This window comes from Aspergillus oryzae, chromosome 8, assembly GCF_000184455.2.
Source record: "Aspergillus oryzae RIB40 DNA, chromosome 8".
In the NCBI taxonomy this organism is placed as follows: Eukaryota; Fungi; Ascomycota; class Eurotiomycetes; order Eurotiales; family Aspergillaceae; genus Aspergillus; species Aspergillus oryzae.
Genome location: NC_036442.1, coordinates 1,033,395 through 1,059,451, shown reverse-complemented (window position 1 = coordinate 1,059,451; position 26,057 = coordinate 1,033,395). Strand labels below are relative to the sequence as shown.

At 47.9% G+C, this 26,057-nt stretch overlaps 9 protein-coding genes across 9 annotated transcripts; 3 read left to right on the top strand and 6 right to left on the bottom strand.

The window, feature by feature from the left end:
* Positions 1-2,427: 2,427 nt before the first annotated feature.
* AO090103000078 (uncharacterized protein) lies at positions 2,428-5,823 on the top strand (the record flags this gene model as incomplete). The annotated part of the gene is made up of 1 exon (XM_023233456.1): positions 2,428-5,823. The coding sequence occupies one exon, from the start codon at positions 2,428-2,430 to the stop codon at positions 5,821-5,823; it is 3,396 nt and encodes a 1,131-aa protein (XP_023093801.1).
* Positions 5,824-7,859: 2,036 nt separating this feature from the next.
* On the top strand, positions 7,860-9,380 carry AO090103000081 (putative MFS monocarboxylate transporter; the record flags this gene model as incomplete). Its single annotated transcript, XM_001826637.1, has 4 exons — positions 7,860-8,052; positions 8,107-8,204; positions 8,259-8,519; positions 8,592-9,380. 4 exons carry the CDS (start codon positions 7,860-7,862, stop codon positions 9,378-9,380), a joined length of 1,341 nt encoding a protein of 446 aa, XP_001826689.1.
* Positions 9,381-9,833: 453 nt separating this feature from the next.
* On the bottom strand, positions 9,834-11,635 carry AO090103000082 (putative amino acid permease (Can1); the record flags this gene model as incomplete). Its single annotated transcript, XM_001826638.1, has 3 exons — positions 9,834-11,173; positions 11,229-11,354; positions 11,407-11,635. 3 exons carry the CDS (start codon positions 11,633-11,635, stop codon positions 9,834-9,836), a joined length of 1,695 nt encoding a protein of 564 aa, XP_001826690.1.
* Positions 11,636-12,926: 1,291 nt separating this feature from the next.
* Positions 12,927-13,513, bottom strand: AO090103000083 (uncharacterized protein; the record flags this gene model as incomplete). Its single annotated transcript, XM_023233455.1, has 2 exons — positions 12,927-13,283; positions 13,355-13,513. 2 exons carry the CDS (start codon positions 13,511-13,513, stop codon positions 12,927-12,929), a joined length of 516 nt encoding a protein of 171 aa, XP_023093802.1.
* Positions 13,514-13,950: 437 nt separating this feature from the next.
* Positions 13,951-14,419, bottom strand: AO090103000084 (uncharacterized protein; the record flags this gene model as incomplete). The annotated part of the gene is made up of 3 exons (XM_001826639.3): positions 13,951-14,126; positions 14,180-14,207; positions 14,261-14,419. The coding sequence occupies 3 exons, from the start codon at positions 14,417-14,419 to the stop codon at positions 13,951-13,953; spliced, it is 363 nt and encodes a 120-aa protein (XP_001826691.3).
* Positions 14,420-16,273: 1,854 nt separating this feature from the next.
* AO090103000085 (GMC family oxidoreductase) lies at positions 16,274-18,302 on the top strand (the record flags this gene model as incomplete). Its single annotated transcript, XM_023233454.1, has 6 exons — positions 16,274-16,317; positions 16,388-16,507; positions 16,558-16,823; positions 16,860-17,374; positions 17,424-18,027; positions 18,076-18,302. 6 exons carry the CDS (start codon positions 16,274-16,276, stop codon positions 18,300-18,302), a joined length of 1,776 nt encoding a protein of 591 aa, XP_023093803.1.
* Positions 18,303-19,761: 1,459 nt separating this feature from the next.
* Positions 19,762-20,748, bottom strand: AO090103000087 (lignocellulolytic auxiliary activity family 9 protein; the record flags this gene model as incomplete). Its single annotated transcript, XM_001826642.3, has 1 exon — positions 19,762-20,748. The coding sequence occupies one exon, from the start codon at positions 20,746-20,748 to the stop codon at positions 19,762-19,764; it is 987 nt and encodes a 328-aa protein (XP_001826694.1).
* Positions 20,749-22,988: 2,240 nt separating this feature from the next.
* On the bottom strand, positions 22,989-24,037 carry abfI (putative alpha-L-arabinofuranosidase; the record flags this gene model as incomplete). Its single annotated transcript, XM_023233453.1, has 2 exons — positions 22,989-23,662; positions 23,797-24,037. 2 exons carry the CDS (start codon positions 24,035-24,037, stop codon positions 22,989-22,991), a joined length of 915 nt encoding a protein of 304 aa, XP_023093804.1.
* A 981-nt stretch (positions 24,038-25,018) lies between these two features.
* AO090103000089 (uncharacterized protein) lies at positions 25,019-25,588 on the bottom strand (the record flags this gene model as incomplete). The annotated part of the gene is made up of 1 exon (XM_023233452.1): positions 25,019-25,588. One exon carries the CDS (start codon positions 25,586-25,588, stop codon positions 25,019-25,021), a length of 570 nt encoding a protein of 189 aa, XP_023093805.1.
* Positions 25,589-26,057: the final 469 nt, after the last annotated feature.

Below are 26,057 nucleotides of genomic sequence, written 5' to 3'. Positions count from 1 at the left end.
GTGGAGACTAAGCAAGGTATCGTTTCACTCCTGTTGATCTATAGGGCTTATATTGGCTTAAGCCCCGGCTTCCCGCTTTTGGTACTTTGTCAATATGACTCGAATTTGATTGATGTCGGAGCCGCGGAAATCCTCGGCATGGGGCTGTATGCACATCGGACGGCCTCGATCACTTCATTTTAGTTTCGAGCTGAGCTCTCCTACACTGAAGCAAAGATTTCTTGGTGCGATAATGTACGTAAGCGTACAGAGCTTGTTCGAGAACTTCCGCTTGGGTATCATTGGTGGAAAATGCTGGACTCTCACGAAGAAGTAGCCTCTCTGCTTTGGATGGTTGATGATTGTCTGAGTCATTAGAAGTTGTGAACTATAGGTCATCTGAAGTACTGTGCTTGGGGACGGACGGGTATGACCATAGAGTTTGCTCCAGATACTGCACAGTCACTTCTCACTTGGTCATATTGTTGCAAGGAAATTGAAGACTGAATCATCAATGAATTAATTGCCCTTAAGCCATAAGAATTTTGTCCGACACGTACTTTTCTTTAGTGAAAGCCTAGAGAAACCCACTCAGGCTGGCATATAACAACATGTTTAGTACAACTACTTAGATACAGAGAACACATATAAGAACTTAGTCTGTGAACTATGGAGACAACAAGACCACCTACATACGTGTTATCCGTAATGCAGTATCCCAACACTGGAAAAGCGTAGTTTCAGAAGCTCTAAACCTTCACTAGATGAAGCACTAGTTGACTGCTTGTTCCGCTTAGCGTCAAGGAGAGCTTCAAGGTCTTCGCGTTTAAACATGATTCCGAGAAGTTGGTCGTCGCCATTTTTCTTACTTCTTGAAGTGGGCGTGTCGGTCCAATCGAAAGAGTAAACCCGTTGACAAAACAATGATCTTTGCGATCGTAGCCGTAGTATCAGACACGACACATGTAAAGGTTGAACACTCCCCGCTCTGGCTTGATTGCGGTAATAGCATATTTTCACCGAGTGACATAAGATACCTGATGAACAGACTGGACGGTAAGCCTTAAGTTTGCTTCCCTAGGATACTGGGATTAAGGTGGTGTTTCATCCTCACTGGCACTGGGCAACCAAGTGTGATGTCCCGAACCGGTAAGCCTATCGCAGCACAGTTGTCTGACGTATGATTGGTTGAAATTAGGTCGCTTACCACTAGCTCCGCACGGACCACCAGGGCAGTCCTTTAAATACAGCGTCGACCCCCCGCTCTTTAGAATTTTTTTTCTTTTCTTTTCCAGCTCTCTTTGCCTTTTGGCTTAGATCAAGTGTAGTATCTGTTCTTTTCAGTTTAATCTCTGAAAGTGTTCCATAGGAACACAACATTGATTATTCTTATTTTTGGTCTCCGTGGCAGGGCCCCTGTGCTTGCGCATGCCTTGCCACACTGTGTCATCAGGCTTACACTACCCCTGATAGACGCGAATACCCTTTTTCATCAATTTGGTCGGTATACCGATCGCTTGGAGAAGAAGGTCTATCGAATTTGTAGGTCAACATTGACTTAGATCAAGATTTAAAAAGATCTCTGTTCCTGCTATATACTTGCCACGTTCACCTTGAAGTGATAGAGCATCACCTACTGCGATCTCTAACCTGCCTTCCAAACCGCTTTGAGAAAGTAATATCTTTTCCATCTCGCCTCCTTTAGCTAGCGTTGCTTTGTCAACAATTTTACTCGACAGAAATTGAAAACGGACCTTGCAATATTGTACCGCTACAAACTGTCGTTGTAAGTCTTCCGCGCGCCCACTAGACCCGCCAGTCTAGGGTCAACTAGTTCGCCAAGTGGCACAACAACTCCTGATGCCGCCAATGCACTCGACAGTGGACATGGCTTTAAAAAAAGAATCCGTTTGCATAGTGTATCAACTTAATTCAACAGTTCAAAAAGCGCGCAGAAGATGACGTGAGCTCCCTGGGAATACAGACTACCCGCGATATTGCTGACCACCACATCGTGTTCAAATATGCGCGGAGACTCAAGTTGAAAGGAGGGTAGCTGACGTGGTGTTGTTTGATTGGACTTCTCACGGGTTGTCCCCCCGGGCCAGCAGCACACAGCATGCAACAGGCTCGCGAGATTGGAAGTCGCATATGACAATGTCCTGGCTGAGTGCCTTGAGAACGTACCAGTTTGCGCGTTAACTAATGTTGAGTCTGGGCATGAACTGCTAAGCCTCAAACACTGTTGATTATACCTCTCAGGGTAGACTCTTTTGATTCTCTTCTTTTGAAGTCTGCGTAGACGAGTGGACTCAGAAGACAATATATAGCCATGTCTAAAAGCTTCGCTAGAACATTCAGATCATTGGAAGAATAAATCTCATAAAAACTTCTCGAAAGACCCTCTGGGATTGTTATACACGAGCACAAATTGGAGACGCTACCAGCATGTCTACCTTTCGAAGCACGCTCGATGAAGCCGATCCTACAAGTTGGTTAAAAGACCTGGAAACCAAACTTATACCTCGAGAGAAGAGGACAGGCTGGATGAAGACCTTCCAAGCGAGGATTCGTGCTCCTCCTTGCGGGACAGTTCACGTCACTGCTGGTGATTTGTTTGACTTTATACGGGCTCAAGCCAACGCTGGAGATGAGATGATGAGTCGATACGAACAAACTGGACGGATGGGAGACTTGGAGGAGGCCATTAAGGCATTCCGCTGGGCAGTTTACATCACCCCTGAAAACCATCCTTATCGTGCAGCGATGTTGTATAACTACGGAAACATGCTTGAGCGTCGATACGAGAAGATCCCAGACGAGGAATGTCTCAAAGAAGCAATTTGTGTATCTTACCAAGTTGTTCAGCTTGTTCCTAAGAGCCATCCTTTTCGTTTAGCGATAATGGATACCTATGGAAAGAAGCTAAGACTTCGATACAAGCGGACTCAACAGATTGAAGATCTTGAAGAAGTGATCTGGGTATCTTGTCAAGCTATTCAGGCCCCTCCCACAGGCCACCCTCGTCGTGCGAGGTGGTTGAATATCATTGGACGAATGCTCAAAGACCGATACGAGCATATAGGACAGATAGAGGACCTAGGACTGATGATCAAGGCATTACGCAGTGCGGCTCAAGTTACCTATGATACATGTCCTGATCTGGTGACATACCTATCTGATCTTGGATATGGACTCACAATTCGATATGAAAGAACAGGGGAAATGAAAGATCTAGCCGAGGTACTTGAGGTATTCCGCAAGGTGGTCCAGGCAACCCCTGATACGTGTCCTGATCTGGCAAATTATCTAACAAAACTTGGGGTCGAACTCACACGCCGATATGAACGAATAGGACGGACGGAAGACCTAGCCGAGGCGATCCAGGTCTTCCGTCGCGCGGTTCAGACTACAGCTGATACAAGTTCCGATCTGGCAAGGTACTTGACTAATGTTGGAAGTGGGCTCACACGCCAATATGAACGGGAAGGGCGAAGGGAAGACTTAGAAGAGGCAATCGAGTTGTCTCGTCGGGCTATTCGAGCTATGCCTATGGACTCTCCCGACCTAGCAACGCACCTTACCAACCTCGGGTATCGGCTTGTACTGCGACATGAGCGCACAAATAAAATGGACGACCTACAAGAGGCAATAACGCTATCTCGCCAAGCAGAGGAGGCCAGTTATAATAATGATTCTGATTCTACAGCATCGGTGGGCAACCTTGGCGGCGTGCTTTTATATGGATATAAACGGACAAAGCAGATGGATCACCTTGAGGAGGCGTATCAGATCTGTCGCAAGGCAGTTCAGATTACCCCTGTTGATGATCCTTATTATGGGAAGTGGTTGTGCAATCTCGCACATGTACTCACTGAACGATACGAACACACGCGACAAAGAAAAGATCTTGAAGTAGCCATTTGGTGGTCTCGCAAGTCTATCCAAGCTAGTTTTGATGGTGACATTGATCTAAGAGCACAATACAACAACCTTGGAACCATGCGTGTAACTCGGTACGAACAAACATGGCAGTTCGGTGACCTTGAGGAGGCAATTCGCATATCTCGCCGGGCCATTAAGGCTACTCCGGATGATCATCCATATCTTGCAGGACAACTGAAAAACCTAGGAGCAATGCTTAAAAGTCAATATGAACGAACGGGCTGTTTAAAAGATCTCGAGGAGGCGATACATGTGTCTCGCAAGGCGGCCCGAATTACTTCAGCACTACCTTTGGAGCGTATCTCAGCTGCTTCCCTAGCCATTCGCCTCATGCTTAAACAAGAGGACTACAATAATAGCTATGCGTTGTGTGTTGAAGCTCTTGATCTCCTGCAGCTTGTCTGTAGCAGACATTTGACGCTAGAGGATCAACAATACGTTGTATCACATTTTTCTGGCTTGGCAACCCTGGCCTGCTCTCTAGCCCTTCAAGTCAGACAGCCTCCCTTCAGAGCTCTACAATTGTTAGAGGCTGGACGTAGTGTCATTTTTGGTCTTATTATGAATGACCGGAGTAATACGTCTAAACTAAAAGCGGCCGATCCTACTCTATGTGCTCTATATGAAGAGCTTCGCCTTGGAATCAATGATCCTGCCGAGAGCAGCCAACCCCAATATGTAGATGAAGCTGTTCCAACTAGACGACTACAAGCTCTCAAAAAACTCGAAAAATGTCTGCATGATATACGGCAACTTCCAGCCTTTGACTCCTTCCAACAGGACCTAAATGAGGAGCAGATGAAAGATGCATCTCTTAACGGTAGCATCATTGTGGTGAACATCACTAGACTAAGAAGTGATGCTATTGTTGTCTCCCAAGCCGGATTTAGCTTGGTTCCTCTCCCTGGGCTCGGTGCCGTGCAAGCGCAGAGATGGATTGACCAGGAAATGACTTCAGCTTCATCAAGTCAGCGCGGTGAGATGAACAAAAGATATCGTGAATTCTTAGGCTGGCTTTGGTATGAATGCGCCGAACCTATTCTTACTAAGCTTGGATATAATGTTCAATCCTCACCAGAAAACCTTCCAAGAACTTGGTGGATTGGGACGGGACTTGCTAGCTCCTTTCCATTCCATGCTGCGCGCGGTCTCCGTGCTGACGAAAACGATAGTACATCTAGTCGTGTCTTGTCTTCCTATACCACTACAATAAAGGCACTCTTACATGCTAGAGAGCGCGTTTCTGCCTCCTTCTCGCCCAACGAACAACTTCTGAACTTACTCATGGTTACCATGGCCCACACGCCTGGCGAGGATGACTTACCTGGGGTCGAATGTGAAAGGTCTATAGTCCTTGATTTACTGGGAAGTTCTGTTCATGTAAACAAACTGGACCAACCGGACTCCGCTAGTGTTATGCGCCAGATTGGCGATTGCCATATTGCCCATTTTGCATGCCATGGAATGTCGGACTTGGCTGATCCTTTTCAGAGTGGTCTTTTACTGCAGACCAAAACTACGATTCCGGAAAAGGAGATTCTGAGCGTTCGCAAGCTCTGCAAACAAAATCTTCCGCATGGGGAGATAGCATATCTCTCCGCATGTTCAACTGCGGAGAATCGGGCAAAGCAATTATTGGATGAGGTGGTCCATGTTGTTAATGGTTTCCAGGTGGCCGGGTTTAGACATGTTATCGGAGCATTATGGCCGTCTGATGACCGTGTGTGCGTGAAGGTCGCAAAGTTGTTCTACACTGAGATCTGTCGGAATGGTGTACTAGAATACACCGATAGAGATGTCGCGCTAGCACTTCATAAAGCGGTCTCGGTAATCTCGACTAGTGATGATTATCGAAAACGGCCGCTACATTGGGCACAGTATGTTCATTATGGTGCTTGAGTATAAACTGGTGACACTAATTCCCGGAAGTACTGGACTGTACAAGTGGCTGGTTGTTTATCTACTACTTTTTTATATTCTAAACACTTCTCTACATCGTACAGAATCCCAATTGCAATAGCAGCCGGAGTAATTTAACTTCTTCTATTGACTGGATAGAAAGAGTGTGACCAATATGAAGAGTACTGGATGTTGAAGTATATTAACCACAAAATTACATAGAAACATCCGCTCGAGTCAAATATAGGAGAGCCTTAATTGTCGCTCCTAGTGTTTACTGGAAGAGGTCCACGAAAACGGACGTTGCATATATGTTTTGTACAACTCTTTTCCCCCCCTTTCCCCCTTTCCTTTCCTTTCTTATTACAAAAAGATAATAATAATAAAAAAAAAGAGTAGGAACTCTACTCAGATACAGACATCACAGTTAAAAGAAAGTATCATACGATCAATCAGCTCCCTGCAAACTAAAACCGATATCGAGCAACCAAGGGTCCACCTGCTGATAAGATACTTTAGGGCTGAGTAGTCTACCCCGTTCTTGTATTTCTGCACATCAAAAAGTACCAGACAACCACCCTCAAGTGCTCGCCGCAACCAAGAAGAGATCATAATCCATTTCCACACCAAGGCAGTCTTTATAATATCACGTCTCATTCGTGTTATCAACGATTCTACTGGAGTTGAATTCTATCAGCCCAATTCGTCTTTTGCCAGATGAAGATAAGGATTCGCCAGTCAAGTGCCAGTTTTTCGACTACGCTCGATCAGAAACAAACGATGACAGGCATCTTTATGAGGCATCCTTTTTGCATATGGGGTAGTGGTGTAGAGTCCCAGTCGGTTATCCTGAGAAATTGTACTTTTCCTGTTTCAGAGAACCTTTATGCAGCTCTGTGGTATGCTCGAGACGAATCACTCGACAGAATATATTGAGTTGATGCAATCTGTACCCACCAGGGTAATAAATCCATCATAGTCCGACTTGAAGTAACCGTAGACAAGAGTGACGAAACACTTCAAAGCTTGCGTTACCTTGCACAAGACAAGGCTGTCGATTGTGGTTATAGCAATGTCTAGTCTGTTGTTATCCTCAGTAATAGTTACTGTGCCAAGCCCACACATACTTGCACTCTAGTTGTAGTAGGAGCTATAAGGTCAAGTTGTTCGTAATCTCTTGGTTGACTAAATGGTGATGTGTCAGGCAGCATTCCGAAAATGATCTCCTATAACCGCCGTTGGGATACCTCTAGCCAGCATGCCAGGAGCTTCGAATGCTATGACGTCGGTCTACCTTCTGCTCTACTTCCTCACATTGATGAGGTTGTTTCAATTACAAATATCAATTCAAGTATGTATCAGGCAAGATTATGTCCTGTGTACATGTCTATGACACAGACGGCCGCGCGTTCTGCTGCACATAAGGTGACTTTTGACGTAGTTCGAGACCCCAACTGTGCCCATATCTTCGGGCCTGCAGTAGCTTTCCCCACCTAAAATTAGCAGGTAGGAATTCCGAGGCAAGGTATACCGAAGATCAACAAGGGCAAGCTCAACGCGTGACACCCTCAACTCACCACTTATTCCCCTTGTAGCCTGGATTCACTTGGCGCTAAGAGCCCAAGTGGAAGCAAGCGTATGTTGCCTTACGACATATGGAACAATAAGCTATGGAAATATGATTCTGTCACACGAGCTTGTACGTATAGCATCTTATGCTGGAAATTTTTACTTTCCAAAATAGGTAAAAAGCATTCTTCGGACATTAGAATCGCAATGATCGACAGCTTTGCTACTTACTTGGTAAATAATTGTCCGTCCTGCATACCAACGCATCTATAGGATTACCTATCCCCAAGGGATAAACCTGTTTGTCTTTTTTCACAGCTCAGCCTATATTCAGAAGCGAATTCGCATGGGAGAGAACTCATCATGGAGAATACTCATATTTGTACAACCATACCCCGTGTTGGCTCTATCTTTCAACCCACCTGAGGTGACCCCTAATTCTGCTCTTCCACCGGTAGTATCACAAAATGGAGGGCAAGGATACTGAAAAGACCCCGCAGGCTCTTTGCAAAGAGCAGAGTATTCCATCCCCGACGGAATCCTCCCAGACTTTGGATTTAGAGTGCGAATACCACGACCCCAAGTTACCTCCAGTAGATGGAGGAATCCATGCATGGCTTTTCCTAGCGGCATGCTTTGTGGTGGAAGGCACCGTATGGGGTGAGTTAACCGCGTCTGACATGGTATGATAGCATCTGACCATCAACACCTTAGGGTTCGCCGCTTGTTTCGGTGTATTTCAGAACTACTATCGAAATGACCCGACATTCCAAGGATCCCATGCTATAGCTGCGATAGGGACCTGCGCGATGGTCAGTAAGAGTATCGCCGCCCATAGCCATATGTTGACTGGCTAACAGCAATAGGGCATGGCGTACCTGCTATCGCCCATCGTGATGGCCATCTTGATAGCCCTCCCTAGAATGCAAAGATGGGCATCCTCGATAGCATTCGTAGTCCTATCGCTTTCCCTGGCCCTGAGCTCATTCTCCACAAGCGTCACGCACCTGATCCTGTCACAAGGGATTGCGTACGGCACAGCAGGTTGCTTCGCCTACGCCCCATCAATCCTCTTCATGCCAGACTGGTTCGTCAAAAAGAAAAGCCTCGCCTTCGGCATTGTCTGGGTAAACTATACACTTAATCTGCCCCCCCTTTATCCAAAAAAACCCAATACTAACACCTAAACAATCAAACAGAGCGGCTCAGGCCTAACGGGAATAATCTTCCCCCTAATCCTCCAATCCCTCCTAGACACCTACGGCTGGCAAACGACCCTCCGAATCTGCTCCGTAGCAATCTTCCTCCTCGCAGCACCCTTCATGCTCTTCCACAAACCCCGAATCCCCCGAAAAACCACAAACCTACACCAACTCGACCTCAGCTTCCACCGCAACCGCACCTACCTAATCTACCAAGCCGGCAACATAATCCAATCGCTAGGCTTCTTCCTCCCCCAGATCTTCCTCCCAAGCTACGCTGAACTCCTCGGCGCAAAAGGCCTCCACGCCTCATCCACAATAACAGTCTTCAACATTTCCAACATGTTCGGCTGTATTTTCATCGGCTGGCTCGCAGATCGATACCACGTCACGAAATGTATCCTCATTTCCACGGTAGGGGCGATATTCTCAACGTTCCTGCTGTGGGGAATGAGTGTGCATCTCGCGCCGCTTTATCTGTTTAGTATCGTGTATGGATGTACGGGGGGAAGCTTTTCGTCGTCGTGGGCTGCCACTTCGTCGGAGGTGGGGAAGAGTCATCCGTCTGCGGATGTGAGTATGGTATTCGCGTTTATGGAGACTGGACGCGGGATTGGGAATGTGATTAGTGGGCCGTTGAGTGAGGCGTTGCTGAAGACGAGGTTGTGGGAGGGTCAGGCTTGGGGCGCTTATGGGACGGAGTATGGGATTTTGGTGGTGCTTACTGGTGTTACTGGCCTCCTTGGTGGGGTGTCGGTTGTGGCGAGGGCTTTGAGGTGGATTTGATTTGATTCTTTTTCATAGCTGTGGTTTTATGGTTTGGTTTGTGTTAGATAGTTGTTGTATGGATGGATGGGGGTTGTATGTAGACTGGTATCTGTGGTGGGTGTGGATAAAAAGGCGAGATGGGCGTTGTAGCGGACATGATTTTTCTCTGAAACCGATGAATTTATGCACAATGCTTGTTCTATGATTATTCACTATCTCCTGTCTATCATATACATGGATAAAAAAACACTATAGACATGATCACATGATCACATACCAATCATCAAATATATGCACCCGAACACCCGAAACTCCACTGTTGCTATATGTAAATGGGGAATGTAAAGACGCTTCCACGGATATCTGTACCTCCGAACAGGCTCGGAGTGCAGCTTTTCTCTATGCACGCACAGCTGCCATGCCAGCCCCTTGATGTGAATTACACCGTAAACCCACGGGTATTATGATAACTTATAGACTCTCGCGAAGTCTCTCCTGCCACGTCTTCGGTCTGGCCGTTTCCCAGGAGTAATTCTGGAGGCGGCCCGATTGCAAGTCTGCCTCTAGCGGGTGCACGAAGTGGGTACGGTAGAGGATCTTGTGGCCGAGGTACAGGACCACGAAGATGATCACACAGATGTACGCGACAAAGAAATCGGAGACGTTGAAGGTGGGGATCCAGGCAGTGAATCCTTGGGTCAGGATGATCAGGACACTGAAGAAAAGGCCGTACCAGGTCAGATAGGGCTGGAGGGCGGCCTTGTAGGGCAAAGTATCACGAGAGATGTCGCGCGCCTTGAGGGCACGCATGAAAGCCAAGTGACTCAGACTGATGGACGTCCAGCAGATGAATCCAGCCACACTGGAGATATTAACCAGCCAGTTGAAGACCTTTCCACCGGACTCGGAGACGTTCATGAACCCGAGAAGACCGAAGGCGGCCGTGAAGGCAACGCTGATATAGGGTACACCGCGGTGAGTGACCCAGCCGAAGATCGGGGGCGCGAACTTCTCCTGGGCCAGACCGAGGAGCACACGACTGCCACTGTAGACGTTGGAGTTAGCAGCCGAGAGGACGACAGTCAGGAGGACGGCGTTGATCAGACTGGGAAGGACCTTCACGCCGGCGAGCTTCGCGGCGATGACCATAGGCGAGGCAGAGGCGTCGCTGGAGTCGGTGATCAGGTTGGGGTTGTCGTAGGGGACCAGCAAGCCCATGAAGAAGATGGTCAGGACGAAGAAGATAAGAATACGGATGAAGGTCTTGCGGATGGCCGAGGGGACGGTCTTCTCGGGATTCTCTGTTTCACCAGCCGCGACACCAACCAGCTCGGTACCTTGATAGGAGAAACCAGCCTGCACAAGCACGGCCCAGAAACCGACGAACTTGGAAACTGGATTTGACGCGTCGATCAGATAGGGAGCAAATGCTCCGGGTTCCTTCCACGTGTGGAATCCAAGGTAACCCTGCTTTCCAACACCAGCGTCAATGCAGATAGCGAAAATCATGAATCCCAGGACCGTGAGCACTTTGATCATCGAAAACCAGAACTCGATTTCTCCATAGAATCCAACCGGAAGGAAATTGAGCAGTGTGATTACGACCCAGAAGATGGCGATAAAGATGGCTACCGACAGTTTATCGTCCCAATACTGAACGATCAGACCGGTGGCAGTCAGTTCCACCGCGTATGTCGAAGCCCAATTAAACCAATAAATCCAACCCATCGCGCAACCCAGACTGGGATCGACGAGTCGTGCGGTGTAGGAGGTGAAAGAACCGGAGATCGGAAGATACGTTGCGACCTCACCTGCAATGGATTAGTACCCCGCACGTATCTCATCTCAAGACAACCGAAGATTTACCTAGTGAGGACATGACCGAGAACACAATAGTCCCAACGAAGATATAGGCGATGAGGGCACCTGCCGGACCGGAGTGTGCGATGGCCGTTCCACTACTGATGAACAGACCCGTTCCAATTGTACCACCTGCATCATGGTTAAACCAAGCTCCGACCTTGTATATCAGATCCTGACTGACCGATAGCAATCATCTGCAAATGTCTGCTCTTCAGCCTGCGCTGTAACTCCTGCGGCGGCGTATCCCCTCCAATTCCATCCTTCTCCACATCTTCATTTCCGTTGCCATCTTTCTTCTTGCCAAACTTCTTCAGAGGGTTTGCGCCCGTCTTGATGGTAATTTTGTCACCGTCGTTTCCAGCAGCGGTTTCCGTCACCTGCGGCGCAGGGGTGACCTCGTCGATGGCCATCCCGGCCGTATACTAAGTCGTATATTGGACAGGAAAAAGTGACTTGTCACAGGGAAGGAGAGAATGAGAGGGTTGGGACGCGGTTTACGTGCATGCACGAGTTTCGACGATCTGAGTCAAAGAAAGAAAAAGCTTTCCGAACAGATACTACGTAGTCATACGGTTAGGATTTATTATTTCTTTTTTCCATTTTTTTTTTTCTTTCGTTCTTTTCCGGCAGCGACTAGAAAAATTCCTCGAGTCAAACTGGAATAAGACTCCGCAAAGAGATCCACTCGCAGACTTTTCACTGGCCGGAAGGCGCCGAGCCATTATGTAAAATCGAACGGCCAGCCGATGAGAGCGGAAAGTGGCCTTCGTCAGTGGTGTCATTGCAACACGACCAGCGAGCTTAGCGGAAGCCAATGCCGATATCTTCACCTTCATGACATGGACAGAAGCCTTCTTTAGTATGCTCTCCAAGAATCTTCGATGCAATGCGATCCAGAACTTTAATCACCACCGTGAGGCCATCGCGTGCCCGGTGGGTCTCAACCATTTCTATCAGTGCCAAGACCTCGGACCACTCGAGTTTAGATAAAAATTGAGTTGTAACACTTATGCAGGGCTTCCAACTGTTAACAATGCAAACACCAACTGGACGTCTTGGGTGGCGACTGAGGAGAACTCATGGCGGCCTTTTGCCCCCCTTTTCAGCAGCAGTCCGTCACTTAGGGCAAAAACTAGTCACTGGAGTCTTTTTGCAGTTTTGCCCCTCCTTTGGATGGCAAAAACTGATCGAAGAAAGACTGTTTGCGCTTAGTGTCGGTTGGTTTCCGACCCTAGTCCTCATGCGGCATGGCTCCTCAAAGATCAGGATCTCTTATCAGTCACATGCTGATAAACCATATGAGTAGTATTGCAGTGAGGTATCTTTGTTGCCCTGAATCTGACATCCAACAAGTCATGCATTTGAGTCATGTCAAAGGAATAACATTCATGGCTGCCTCATTTTCTGATTCCGATGGGTCATATATGAACCGTCATCTTGGCTTCTGTTCCCCGTCCTCGCGAATTAACTTCCGTCCTATCCAAATTCAAATAAAGAACTCGTGCACTGATCCCCTACCCCCTATATCTAATCCCCGGAATTTGTCAAAAGACTGTTACTGTTCCAGGATTAGCTTCTATCTCGCTTAGTCTTATCGTAACTATAGTACATATTCTTCTTTCAAAAACGCAACGCTCACAAAGACCGCCCAGCCAGCCACCCAAAGCACACTAAGATAGTAAACCGATAATACGAACTCAATCAGCCATGTCGAGACCCATCCCTCCTAATCTCATACATCGTGGTAACCTGGATACCTCCCATTGGGTGCCTTCCTGCCTCCTCATCTGACAGGCTCGAGGACCGCCCTGTCTGGCCGTCATTGACAAATGTACGAGTTCCCCCGCCATGTAGGATGAACTCATCGCTGGATCGCCCGCCCATTTTCGTACTCTTCGTTGACTCCAGATGACTAGGCTTCGACTTCCCGAAAACCGACAGACTGTAGCTACCCTTCTTTCGCGAGGATGAATACGGGTCCTCCGAGGACCCGAGCCAGGTTGAGGTGCTGAAGAGCGGTTTGATGCAGGGGGCGTTGACGGCGATGATACCGACGAACTGATTACCCGTTAGCGGGGCCAATGTCCTTCTCAAGTAATATAGCAAGAATGTGGGAGTTTATAACGTACCGTTTCGCGAATGGCCCAGATGGTACTGGTGTTGATGCTGTTGATACTCTGTAGCGAGAGAATACAGCGGAGGAGCGTTGCGATCATGACGAAAACGCCGCCGCATAGAAGGACTCCGATAATCAGCTTTCTGTGTATTGTCCGGTTAAACTGGTTCATTGTGTTTGCATTAGTATACTTACCGGCGCAATGCGAGTCGCACTTTAGCTAGTAATGGGATGGGAATGCAGACTAGAATTGCGTCTGTTCTGTGACAGATTAGCATGTATTCTGGTATTAAGTAAGGGATCACGAACAAGACATTGGTCACCGCGATTACGATATAGTTCACATAGTCAGCGGTGCAGTTGACTGTGGCAGGGAGGTTAGAATAGATGTTTTGGTCAAAGACGATTGCAAGGGTTCTTACGACCAGGATCCGGATAAACCTGCCAGTTCTTCTTCAGCGGACGACAGTGGAGAAAGATAGTTAGGATGACGGCTGTGTATGTACATGCGCAAAGCACGGCGTTGAATTTGACGAGCTTTTGTTGGACGAGGCCCAGCCTAGAGATATGGTCAGTTGGATAGCTGACTCGTTGAGGTTCGTGGAGTTTTTACGTGAGGCGGTTGTAGAAAAACAGCATGCACGCTTTCAGCGACCAAATCAGGGTCACATAGCAGGTCCAGCCGGCGAGAAGACATTTGGAACCCCTGACAAGGATCTCGGTTTGCTCGGGGGTCAACGAGGCCCTCTGAGCATCATCGAGACCGATGTTGGTGCCATATTGGCCTGTGGGGAATTGTTAGTAATCTTTTGAAGCTCGAGAAGATAGAAGAGCCTACCGATCAGTTCCAACATGGTTAATTCAGCCTGGCGTCTGTTAGAGTGTTCTGTTGCGAGGCCCGGGGAAAAGGAAAATTTACAGTCCAAAAGGCGAGAACTACAAACACAAAGTAGTCATCTCCTTGCCAGTTTTTGAACCCCACCACTCTGACACGTGCGACAATACGAAGTAATAGGATGATTACGCCTATGCCGTATTCCGTCCATGCTTCCTTCTGGAAGGGGGTGGCATGGGCCATCGTGGAGGGAACGTGTGGCCGAGTGAATCTGGGCGGCGGATGGTTATTCAGAGTCTCTCAAATTCCCACGCTAGATTCATGTATGGAAGAAAGCGTGGTCCAGATAAAGGTCCATAGTTAAAGCCATGGGGTATTTACGGGGATATTGTTCCTAGGAACGGATCATCTTGTTCTGCGGATATGTCTGAATAGGAGTTAAAGTTTTATTTTATTTCCTCCAGGATTTAGTCAGGATAGCCAACCGATGCTTAGCGAGGAGCAACAGTGGAAGTATCGAAAAAGGGAATGTGACCCAGAGAAAGTTGATCAGCCAGCTTATTTCTCGTGTACGGGGAACGCAGGCAGCACCTTGGACAAGATCTTCGTACTGCAACCCAACTGTCAGGGTATGGAACCCGATAGGGGGTCTGCCTTGTGGATATCGAGTGGGCTCTTCGACTGTGTCAACTTTGTCTGGACATCGGGATCTGCTTAGAATTTGAGGGTCATAGCGAATCTACCAGGATTCACGACGATCTTAACTCACATGCACTAAGCATGTACCATAATGCTGGGTTTTATTAGACCATTCGGGATGAGGTGGCGAGCGCCCCTGACAAGGATACGTACGCCGGAATCGATAGTTAGGGTTTAAGGGTGCTTCAACGGCTGTATGACAGCGAATACGACCATTTGCCTTCAGACCAGAACAACTCTAAAGCTTCGCAAGACCTGGTTGGGGAACCTATTCCTCTGGAGACCAATTATCACTCTGTACCGAGAAACAGCAATTCGCAGAGCTTTACCCCATACGCCAAGGATCTGGAGTAATGGTAGGGTGCCAGAAAAAGGTTAGTATTACTAACGCCGTTTCATTAGGAGTATGACAGGTAACAAACTTGACCCAAGAAGATGCGGGAGTATAGGAACTCTCACATCCTGACCCACATTTTTGGGGTAATAGTTTTGATTCGCTCTCAGGACTTTTTTTTGAATTTAGTATTGAGGTAATTTCTACCAGCCGTGTGCGGGCTCTGCTAGTGGAAGAAAAGCGGGTAAAAGTGGAGGACGACATCGTGTCCGTGTTGGGGCTGAAGAGGGAGCCATTTTGGAGCCCGCAGACCCGTTTCCCTAGTGTTGATCGCTTTATATCTGGTCTACACAGTACAACGCCAGAGATCAAACCTCTCCCCCGAACTGGGGGTTTTCGGACTGCATTAAAGGAGGTATGCACGTAGCCACACGGATTGGCTTGCATGAATTACGCACTGCTGCGAGGGATTGCCTTCAGATCATCCATGGTGCAGGCTTAGTGGCGTCTTGGCCCCTCTCTCACTTGTGGATTTATCCACGATACGACCAGACTGTAACGTTACTAAATCTGTCTTTCCCACAGCGAATCATAATGGCTTTGTTTTCTGGTCTAGGCGTTGGACCATGGCGATGCACTCCCTTAAATGGCTGTGGAGTCGCACTGCACGGATCATGTCCAGCAATGTCCGAATATCATTGCTCAATGGTCTGTAGATTAGCTCCTCTTTCAGCGACCGGTCTCTTTATCAATAGCTGAAAATCCCTTGACTAGTCGCAGTATCGTTAGCTGTATTACCTGGCCATCTTGCTCCCCTCTTTTTGTTAAGGCTGGCCGCATGCATCGGAATGTACTCCGCAGGACTCGTCCGTGCCCACAAAGTGGGGGAATGCCCATGATGATCAATTTTGCTCATTCCACTGACACGAGAGAGCTACATCCGCGCGTATAAAAGGGCTGTATGCCAATCTGACAGGCAAGCAGCCTTAGAGAAAGTTCAAATTCACTCCACAAATTTCTACCTCTGTCATCCGCCTTCCCTTGAATATTATCAGGTTGTCATCATGGGCAGCACTTCGGAAGATGTTTACGACTACATTATTTGCGGGTAAGTGCGGGGTGTTAAAGTTGAAGTAGTAGTTGGATGTGAGCGGGATCTGATAGAACCAACCGGATAGAGGTGGTACAGCAGGATGCGTTGTCGCTGGTCGTCTCGCTGAAAATCCTGATGTCAAGGTGCTAGTCCTTGAAGCTGGTCAACATAACAAAGATCTGGAGAACGTACATATGACGGGAGGGTATGAACACCGAACCTACGCCCGCTCGTCTCACTCACTAAGTGTCGCAGATGGTCAAATAATTTTGACTCGGAAACCGATTGGAATATAGTCACAACGCCTATGAAAGGAGTAGATAACCGACAGGTGAAACTGAGCCGAGGTCGCTTTTTGGGAGGCTGCAGCGGATGTAATGGTACCCTGTGTGTGCGAGGTAGCAAGCAAGATTATGACGATTGGGAGCTGGAAGGATGGAGTGGAGAGGAATTCTTTGCCGCAATGAGAAAGGTATATTCTTCCCAGAGTATACGGAACCTCATACCATACCTTGTTGACAGTATGCTATAATAGTCGGAAACTTTTCATCCCAAAGACTGGTTCCAAGCCGACCCCCAGAGTCATGGCTACAATGGCCCTCTGCACACCGAGCCTCATGATCTCGCCCCAATCTCGAATCTTCTCATAGACTCTCTTGTTTCGCAAGGAATGCCTCTACATCATGATATGTTTAGCACCGGCGACGTTGCCCACGGATGCGGCCATGCACCTCGTACCGTGCATAAGGGTATCCGTGCTACGGCCGCAGATTTTATAACCAAGGATTACAACCGCTCCAACGTTACTATTCAAACCGATACCACAGTCGACCGCATAGTGTTGGAAGAGGGTGCAGCTGGGCTCCGGGCGACAGGTGTTCTGACTAGATTGGCCGATGGTACCACGCGCACCTTCCACGCGAGAAAGGAGGTTGTCGTTTCTAGTGGTGCTTATTGCAGCCCTGCCGTGCTTATGCGATCTGGAATCGGGGCACGGGAGGAGTTGGACAAGTTCGACATTCCTTGCAAGGTTGACCTGCCTGGCGTGGGTAAAAACCTGATGGATCATTTGGTGAGCCCAGTATCTCGTAGACAGCCCGGAGGACTGCTAACCCAACCAGATCGTATTTATGTTCTACGAAACCGAAAAGGAAGGCTTGACAACTGACTGGCATGTCTACCACGACGATAATATGGAAAAGACCTACGCACAATGGAAAGAACACAAGACCGGCTTCCTATCGACATTCCCCTTCGGCGCGTTCGCCTTCGCCCGCCTGGACGAGCGCCTCAAGGACGAACCATTGTGGCGAGATGCTCCCCGGGAACCTGGCCGTGACCCAATGGGCTTAACGCCTCAACAGCCTAACATCGAGTTCTTCACCACCGAGTGCTACGGTGGACCTAAACAGTACGACCAATTCCCGGTCGACCACAAGCACGCATTCTCGATGATCGCAGAGCTTTTCGCCCCGAAATCTCGTGGCACCGTTACCTTGAAATCCAAGGATCCGCTGGAAAACCCCATCGTTGACTGCAACTACTTGGCTGATCCAATGGACCTCCTGGTGCTGACGGAGGCATGCCGCTTTGGCAACGAGGTTGTCATGAAAGGAACTGGAACTAAAGATATCGTCAAGGGATCCTGGCCTCCCAACCTGACCCATCATACCTACACGACTCGGGAGGAGTGGATTCCATATGTCAAAGAACATGCCACGACCTGTAAGTCTGTCCGTTGCCCTCGTTCAAATGCTATGCTAACATAAACAGGCTACCATGCCTCTGGAACCTGTGCGATGGGCAAGGACGACAACCCCCTTGCTGTTCTAGATAATAAGCTAAGGGTCAAGGGAGTTGCTGGACTGCGCGTTGCGGACTGTAGTGTGATGCCCACTTTGCACGGTGGACATACCCAGATGCCGGCATATGGGATTGGGGAACGGTGTGCCGATTTTATCAAGGAAACTTGGTCTGGCCAATCGATCGCACGTCTCTAATGTTGTGTGTAACTGGCGATTGTGGCTTTCTGGTTTGAAATTAATGAGCCTTGCATTGGAGGACCAAGGTGCTCCATCTTGAATTCATGTCGCATTACCTAACGAATCCAACAAATATGATCTTGGATAAACTGGTACCAGTTTCACAGACTTTGTTCGCCTTCCGATCTCTTATAGAGCGATAGTACATATAGTTTGCGAGATCGACAGCAAATACACAAGAACAAGCCTAAGCCCCAACTTATACATAGAAACTACAGAACCACTCACCATATGTGACACGATAGATATCTACAGGACATATCGCGGTACTCTCAGAAAACTCCTCATCCTCAAAGCTAATAGTATACACAGCCGAATCCTCAACCTCAGCTTCCTCATCCGAGTCCCTAACATAATCATTCGGTGTAGTAGGACCTCCCCGAAAAACATATCCAAACCAATACCGACCACCCGTGGAGCCAACATTATTCGCTAAGCAACAATAAGTCACCTTCAATCGTAACTCGGACACATACTAGGTATATATAAACTCTTACCACTGAACGATACAGTCGAGGTACACGCATGAAACTTCTCGCATTTCTGGTTAATATACTCATGCCAGCCTTTGGTGTTGTGTTCGTCGAGGTTGGCATGGTAGCCGGCAATGACCTTTCCGGGGAAGAGGTGTGGACCGGCGACCCAGTTGTCTGGGGGAGGGAGGTGTAGACGAACGAGGTGTTTTTTTTTTGTTGGGATTGGATGGGGTAGGTTGTCCCGGTTATGGGGAGGAGGATGCTGGTGAGGAGGTTTGACAACTTCATTTCAGATCTGGGTGGAGGGTTTGTGCTTCAAGTGCAGCTTGATGTGGTTGTTTGGTTTGTTTTGGTAGGACTGGATGTTGTTCTTCAGTATTTATACTCGGGCTAGTATACAACGTAAGGATTACATATTTGGCGTTGCATCATGGTCGTATCTGATGAACCATCGGTCAAGTGGTGGCTTTGCTAGGTAGATGAGAACGAATACCTCTCATCCTCTGAGGACTTCGCCGTGTCTGGTGAAACGACGTAGGTGTAAAATCTGACAGTCTGTCATGGCGACGATGCTTCCAAACAGAGTAATTGTTCCAACGGTCATTTATGAAACCTATATATTTTACGAGATATAACCATAGATGATCGTATGAGATAGAGTTTATGTATGTCCATCCTTTCTCCCCAGAGACTACAATTCCCAACCTATCATAGCTGATCAGACCTTTTACAACCAGGGAACATCGATAACTTAATATTTTTTAAGCTTTTTCCTCTAATACCAGAAAAAATAAGATAAAAAAATTTCAGATTGTTGTTTCAGAAGCAGAGCTGTTATCAACACAATATCTGAGTGATCTAATAAATGAGCCATGAGCGAATAGATATGAAGACGAAGCTGATCACCCGCATCATAGCAATAGATATTGCCCTAGTTCGGTCTAGACACACTGAGAGTACCAAGGGTTCCAGTCGCGGCAGGTAGTGCCGGCCTCACACGATCCTGATCCAGTCCAGCCCTGGCCACCACATTGGTAGTATTTCTTGATAGTGCCGTTCGATGGAGCGGGCAAGGTAGGGGCAGCGGTGGATGTTGCCGCAGGGGTACTGGAAGTCTTGGAGAGGGTCACAAGAGTCGTCGGGGTCACGGAGGAGGCGGCGGCGGCGTTATTGACGGGAGGGGCGGAAATAGAAGAAGAGGAACCGGAGGAGGCACCACCAGACCAGACAGACGGGCCGGGAAGATCGTAGGAAGTTGGGACCGGGTAGTAGATGTCGAAGTGGATGTTGGGATCCTCAGGCTTGTACATACCGGGGATCTTGACCAAGGGGCCCGGAACGCCCGATCCAGAACCGGTAACCTCGATTTGAGCGCAGGTGAAGTAGAACTCGGAATTGCCACTGAAGCCGCGATGAAGGCCAATGTGCTCAACACGGACAAGATATTGACCGGGCGGAGTATCCTTGGGGATCTTGAAGGACGCAGTGTCCTTACCCCAAGTGCACCAGTCGGTATCCTTCAAGCCATCGGAAATGTCTTCGCAGACACCCTCCTGGTATACCTTGAACCAATCCCCCGATCCGTCGTAGGTCTTGACATCGCCGGGTGCCTTGGACATGTAGATTTGCAGAGGCCCAGGGTGCTTCATCGAAGCACCATAGGCGAGCTGAAAACCGATCTCTGCACCAGGAGCGACGGTATAGACCTTTGTCTTGGCCGCAGAGTCCATGGAACCTTTGTTGCAGCGGAAGTCGTTGTTCACGATTTCAGAAGCCAGTGTTGGTTGGTACCCATTGCTATTCTCGCGGATGTATTCGAAATCCTTGGTTGTCTGTCCGTCGACAATCAACTTCGAAAACACATAATGACCCGAAACCAGCGGGGCGATACTCGCGAGAAAGGAAAGAGAGGCAAGGTTGAGCTTCATCTTGGACAAAAGACAAATAAAAAATAATGAAAGGAAAACAAACGTCTAGTTTGTCGGTTAAGAAAGAAAGGAGTGAATAATACTAAAAAAGGAAGAACAGGAAGAATGAACGAATTGATATTGAAAGGTCAGCATGATCTTGTCGATAACCACAGCTTAAATAGTTCTCCTAGCTCGACGGTGATCAAAGGAATGAAATTGAAGTAAAACCTTCAGTTTCATATTGATGTAGTCCCATGTTACTCATAAATCCTATACGAAGTGCGCAGTGACCTTACCCCTAGGTGATAAGAGCCGAACCTTCCTTGTAGCTCAGGGCCCCTAGACCAAAACCCTGGACCCATACAGCATGATGTCTAGACTCATGACCTACGTGCGAGGCGCTCCGCCAATAAGCAATTACGGTTCGTAACGATATGGGTAAATCCACTACTATGTAGCTATTGCCCCACATGTGGAGGGTAACGACCTTCCTTTCAAGGCATAGAGTTGTCTTTTAGCGAGATAGCTACACACGGTTAAAGTCGGCCTGCCGTACAACAAGTGTGAATGTTGCATGTGCAGGAGAGTAGGTCACCAACTATTCTAGTAGTTATGATATATCCGCAAGTCAGCTCGCACTGGCAGTATAAGACGAGATTCACTTGGAGAGCAATCACGGGCAGATTATGATTAGGCTAAAGGAGGTGGTCCTCCTGTTCAAGTATGAATGCCGAGGTGGCCAACCGATTACCCGCTTAATCCAGCAAAGCGGGGAATAAAAGTACGTGAGAACACTACGATGATCATGAAGAGACCGTTAGGATAAAGATGAAGTCCGAATGAGTGCAGTTGTCAATCTAGCAGGTCTACCAAGGTTAGGCCGGCATTAGGCACGTACATAGACAGAAACACAAAGGTATGTTTTTCAGACTTCAATGGACAAATGAAGCAGAAGCGTGTCATTTCCACATTCGAGTCTTGTTCGAGGAAGCGCCTTAGCCCCTTCCCTTGATCTGAGCGGGAAGTTAAAGTTAGAAACGGATTTATGTAGGGCTAGTGGGGTTTCCGATTCGGGTCTAGATAGACGGAGCGAAGAAGATTAGTGATCTTGTCAGAAAGACCTGAAACCGCCGTCTTATAGCCATCGGATAGTTCTTAATCCGCCAACTGCCGAGTCAGAACCGGAAGTCTGCTCAGTGAGAGCTTCACCGGCAAGAGGGGGGTCCACTTTGTCTTATGAGGATCACTGCACACAACTCGATTCGTATTGTGAATTTTCTCCTGAGACCATGGATTCCATTGTACTTCCTTCGCTACGATGTGGCTTAGGAGCACAGGCATAGCTGCAATCCTAACGTGCAATTTGACACATTTGTGTATCGCTAGCAGCAGTAATCAGTATAACTGTAGGTATGGGTTCAGAAAAGGCCCTATAGCGACACTCTTTGGAGTTATCTGGACGAAATAATACAACCACCTCCTATGACATGTTACTGCGTCTAGCCGTAGGATATAATACATAATGGACTTTGTCCTATTGGCCAGACCTAAAGTACCTCGAGCTATGGCACGATTTAGGCTCTGTCCGAGCGGAAAATGGCTCCGTACCCGCCGTCTAAACGGAAACTTTGAGATAGCCTTGAGATCATAGAATCCTATATTATGACTAACGGTTTGCCTAATTTTAACCAGATTTAATCTCCGGTCTATCTATAAACAAAGGTCTGTCCATGGCTGACTCCTACCAGATGCACTGATCTCTGCGGGTGTCCTTCGACACATGAGCTCCTCTTGGCGCTTGATTGCCTCGGTAGTCATGGACTCATGAACAATGTAGTTATGGAGTATTGATGTTTTTGATGGTTGGCTAGTCCACAGACTCAAGCTGGACCCACTTGATCAGGGTCTCGAGGCACCGTGAGTTCTAAATGTTTCGAACTTGTGGGCCCTGTAACCGAGCGATTTCCTTTTCTAGTAATTGCGGGCTGAGTGAAACGACTCAATCTACCAATAATCGAGTTGAAAGGTATAAAACATGAGACAGCCACTTATCATAGGAAGAATAAGCGAGTTCGAGCGCTCAATGTGGAAAAGTTTGTACTAAGGTAGCTTTGCTATCTAGTCCCTGGACTACGGCAGAAAGTGGAGTCAGGGCAGATTGTATGTCGATGCTGAGCTGAAGTCTTGACTTGCTGAGGGTATCCACAGCACAACCCGTTGACAGACTTCTTTTAGTTAGTCTGTCCGATAATTGCCCGTTAACAGGCTGAATTGGCCTGGGTCAGGAGCCCAAGTTTCCACGGCATGGCATTATAATCGCCACTCGCGTTTGGATCCACGCCCTGGTAAAGATAGCATAGATTACAGGGGCTAATGGTCATGGTCTTGTCAACATTTGTGCGCACCATCTCCCCATGGCTGATACTCTTAGTCCAGGCCGGAGCGCTAAACTTGGCATTGTTGGACTGCGCAAAGGGGTTCGCCTCCGTGTCGGCAAGACTGGTCCAGGTACCAGAGAGACTCGTGGAAGTCCAGGAACGGAAGTATCTCGCACTGTCCCTGCCGATGGCCTCAACGAGAAGAAGGTACTCACCGTCGCCGGTGCTGTATACATTGGATACCTCAAATAAGGCATATGCATTCGTGCCTTGCAGCGCGATGACGGTATTTCCCATAGCGTTCGGAAAGCTCCCGAGAGAGGTCTGAGAGCGGGAGAGAAGACCATTATCGTCCGATGGAAAAAGATAGCAGTCGGACGAATCGCGAATCGTCCACATGTCAACCCAATTTCTGTTAGCTATGTTCTCCGAAATGATACTGGGCATGGTGTCGAAGAAATTCTTGGGCGCACTCCACCCATCAGGATTGCTGATGTCGGAGTTGGTGGAGTACGCAGCGTTACCATTTTGGTAGACAAGGCACCACACCACAGCTTGTGTGGCTCAAAGTAGAAGACCTAAGGAGTGGCGCGATAGCCTGTCCCGATGGGGCCTTGATCAAGGTAGTGGAATGTTGCCGAGTTGGCGTCATTGAAATCGGTAAAACTGAGGTAAACTAGGTGATAACCGGCTTCCTTGGCTGTGCTAGCAAAAACGTGGTAAACGCCACCGACTTCGACGATGGACGGGTCTTTGATTCCAGCAAGGTCGTAGTTATCGTTTTTTGGGCTAATAAGAGGACCACTCGAACTCCATTCGAAGCTCTTGGGCAGACTGGCCTTCGTCACGGAGTCTTTCCGAATACTAGCCGAAAGCACGTTGACAGCTGCGAGGCAGACTGAAATGACGGAAAGTCGAAGTGACAGCATTGTTTCACTTAGAAAGGTCTTAGAGAAGAAGAAGTACAAGTGAGATAGCAGGTGATCATTGAGTTTAGCATTCTTCTTTGAGTAGTAGCTTACGGCAAACGTGTATATTCTCCATCAATAACAGTCCTCAAGGAAACGGAGCTCTGCAGTAAAGGACGAGGGTATCAGGCTGAATCACGAAATCCTGGGTCGCTTCTGTCTGAGTTTAGGCAATAGGGGGGACTCTCTTCATGCATTATAGTGTGAAGGACGCCCAATGAAGTACACTCTCAAGCAGTCGTTCAATTGGACAATATATCATTACTAAAAACACTTGCTTTACTCGCCTGGACTTTCCTTTCCGAAGTCCCCCGACACATGAAAATTTCATAGATTAGCTCCTTGATGTCCAGCTGGGTACATGCGCCATTTAACATCATTGTATGAGAAGGACGGGGACTGCGAATACCCTCTAGCAGCTATAATATACAATACAGAAACAACTCCCACCGTACGAGACGATGCAAGTATGGCACCGTTGTATTTCTCTGAAAAAGGAGAAAAAATAATCTTAAATGCCCGAAGCAAAAGCGTAAAGGCTGTGGGCTTGATGGTCCCGTGAGCCCAAATCTTCTCCAGACCTTGTCCGGCGTTGATTGGAATACCAGCACTCACTGCTCGAGTCTGACCATTTTTGACATATCAGGGGTAGCCCGATCACATGTATGCCTGAATACATGCTATGACACTCTGCTGCGAGAGTAGTGCTGCCCAGACAAACGGACTTTTGCCATTTCAAGGGTAAAGCAGGAATGAAAGTCATGCCACTAGAGCTGATACCTCAATAATCATCTGCATCCATAGATGCATGCCAAGTGGAGCTCTAACCGGTCAAGCAGGAAAGCGCCTGTAAGCTATTAGTCAATGTCTCCACAGCACCTATAGCACGAAATTGAATCAGCCAAGGTAAATTTAATACAACGTACTTGAATAATACCTGCTTTATTTCGGGCCCCTTTCTTCGTCCGGTTGACGCTCTCTACCGGTCAATCCAGCATTTGTATAGGTATCCGGCTGATTTCTTTCAATAATCTCTCCAGCAAGATCATACCGTCTCATCACATCTTCCAGTAGAGAGTCAACCTCATCCCTCGAGAACCTCCTGTTCCTGTACTGCAACATGGTCCTCTTCTGCTCAATATACTCCCGAACCCTCCTGAGCTCTAGCATATTTTTCCGGGGTCGCTGAGGAAGGCCCCTACCTTTGAGAAGAGCTATAAACCCAGCAATGACAGTGTTAATGGCGCCTAAAACGGTTATTGCAATCAAATGTTGGCCCCCAAACGGTCCAAGAGCAGTTATGGTTGCCCCGACCATTACTTGCACAATCGCAAGTAAGTTGAAGAACGTGCTAACAAAACGGTACTGCCACCATTCGTGGGATTCTTCATGGACCAGCTTCTTGTACAGTTTATCTGTTGCATCTGTGAATGTTTGGTAACTTGGTGCTTCCTCTGTGGATAGGCCTGCGTGTGTCGGTTGTGAGCTAGGTGTGTTATTTGCATTCGACATATTGTAATTTGCTGAAACCAATGATAGATTGACGAAAGCAGGATGGTGTTTTTGTGCAGAAGGCTCGAGAGTCTCAGCGTCAAATCTTAGGCACCTATGAGTGGAGACAGCTACGCAACCTTTATAAGTCCTCTTCATATCGATATTCCCTCGGGAACAGGGGCTGCAAATGGCGATCGACTGACATATGCTACATGGTTTTACTGTCTTCATGCGATAAGAGAAACTTAGGACGGGATTGGCTTAGCGAACTTCCAGACCTACCGAGACCCTCCTGGGCTTGGGGTGCCCATGGTACGCTGAAGTCAATCCACAATAAGGTTATTTTATATCATACTTTTATCTTCAAGCCCCGCAGTGATCGGGAACCTAGGTATCTTGCTGATGTCAGACGTTTAGGCTCATATGATACATGAAACGGATGCTGCCAACTGTTGTACAGTTGCTATTGTTGCAAAGCCCTCTTCTG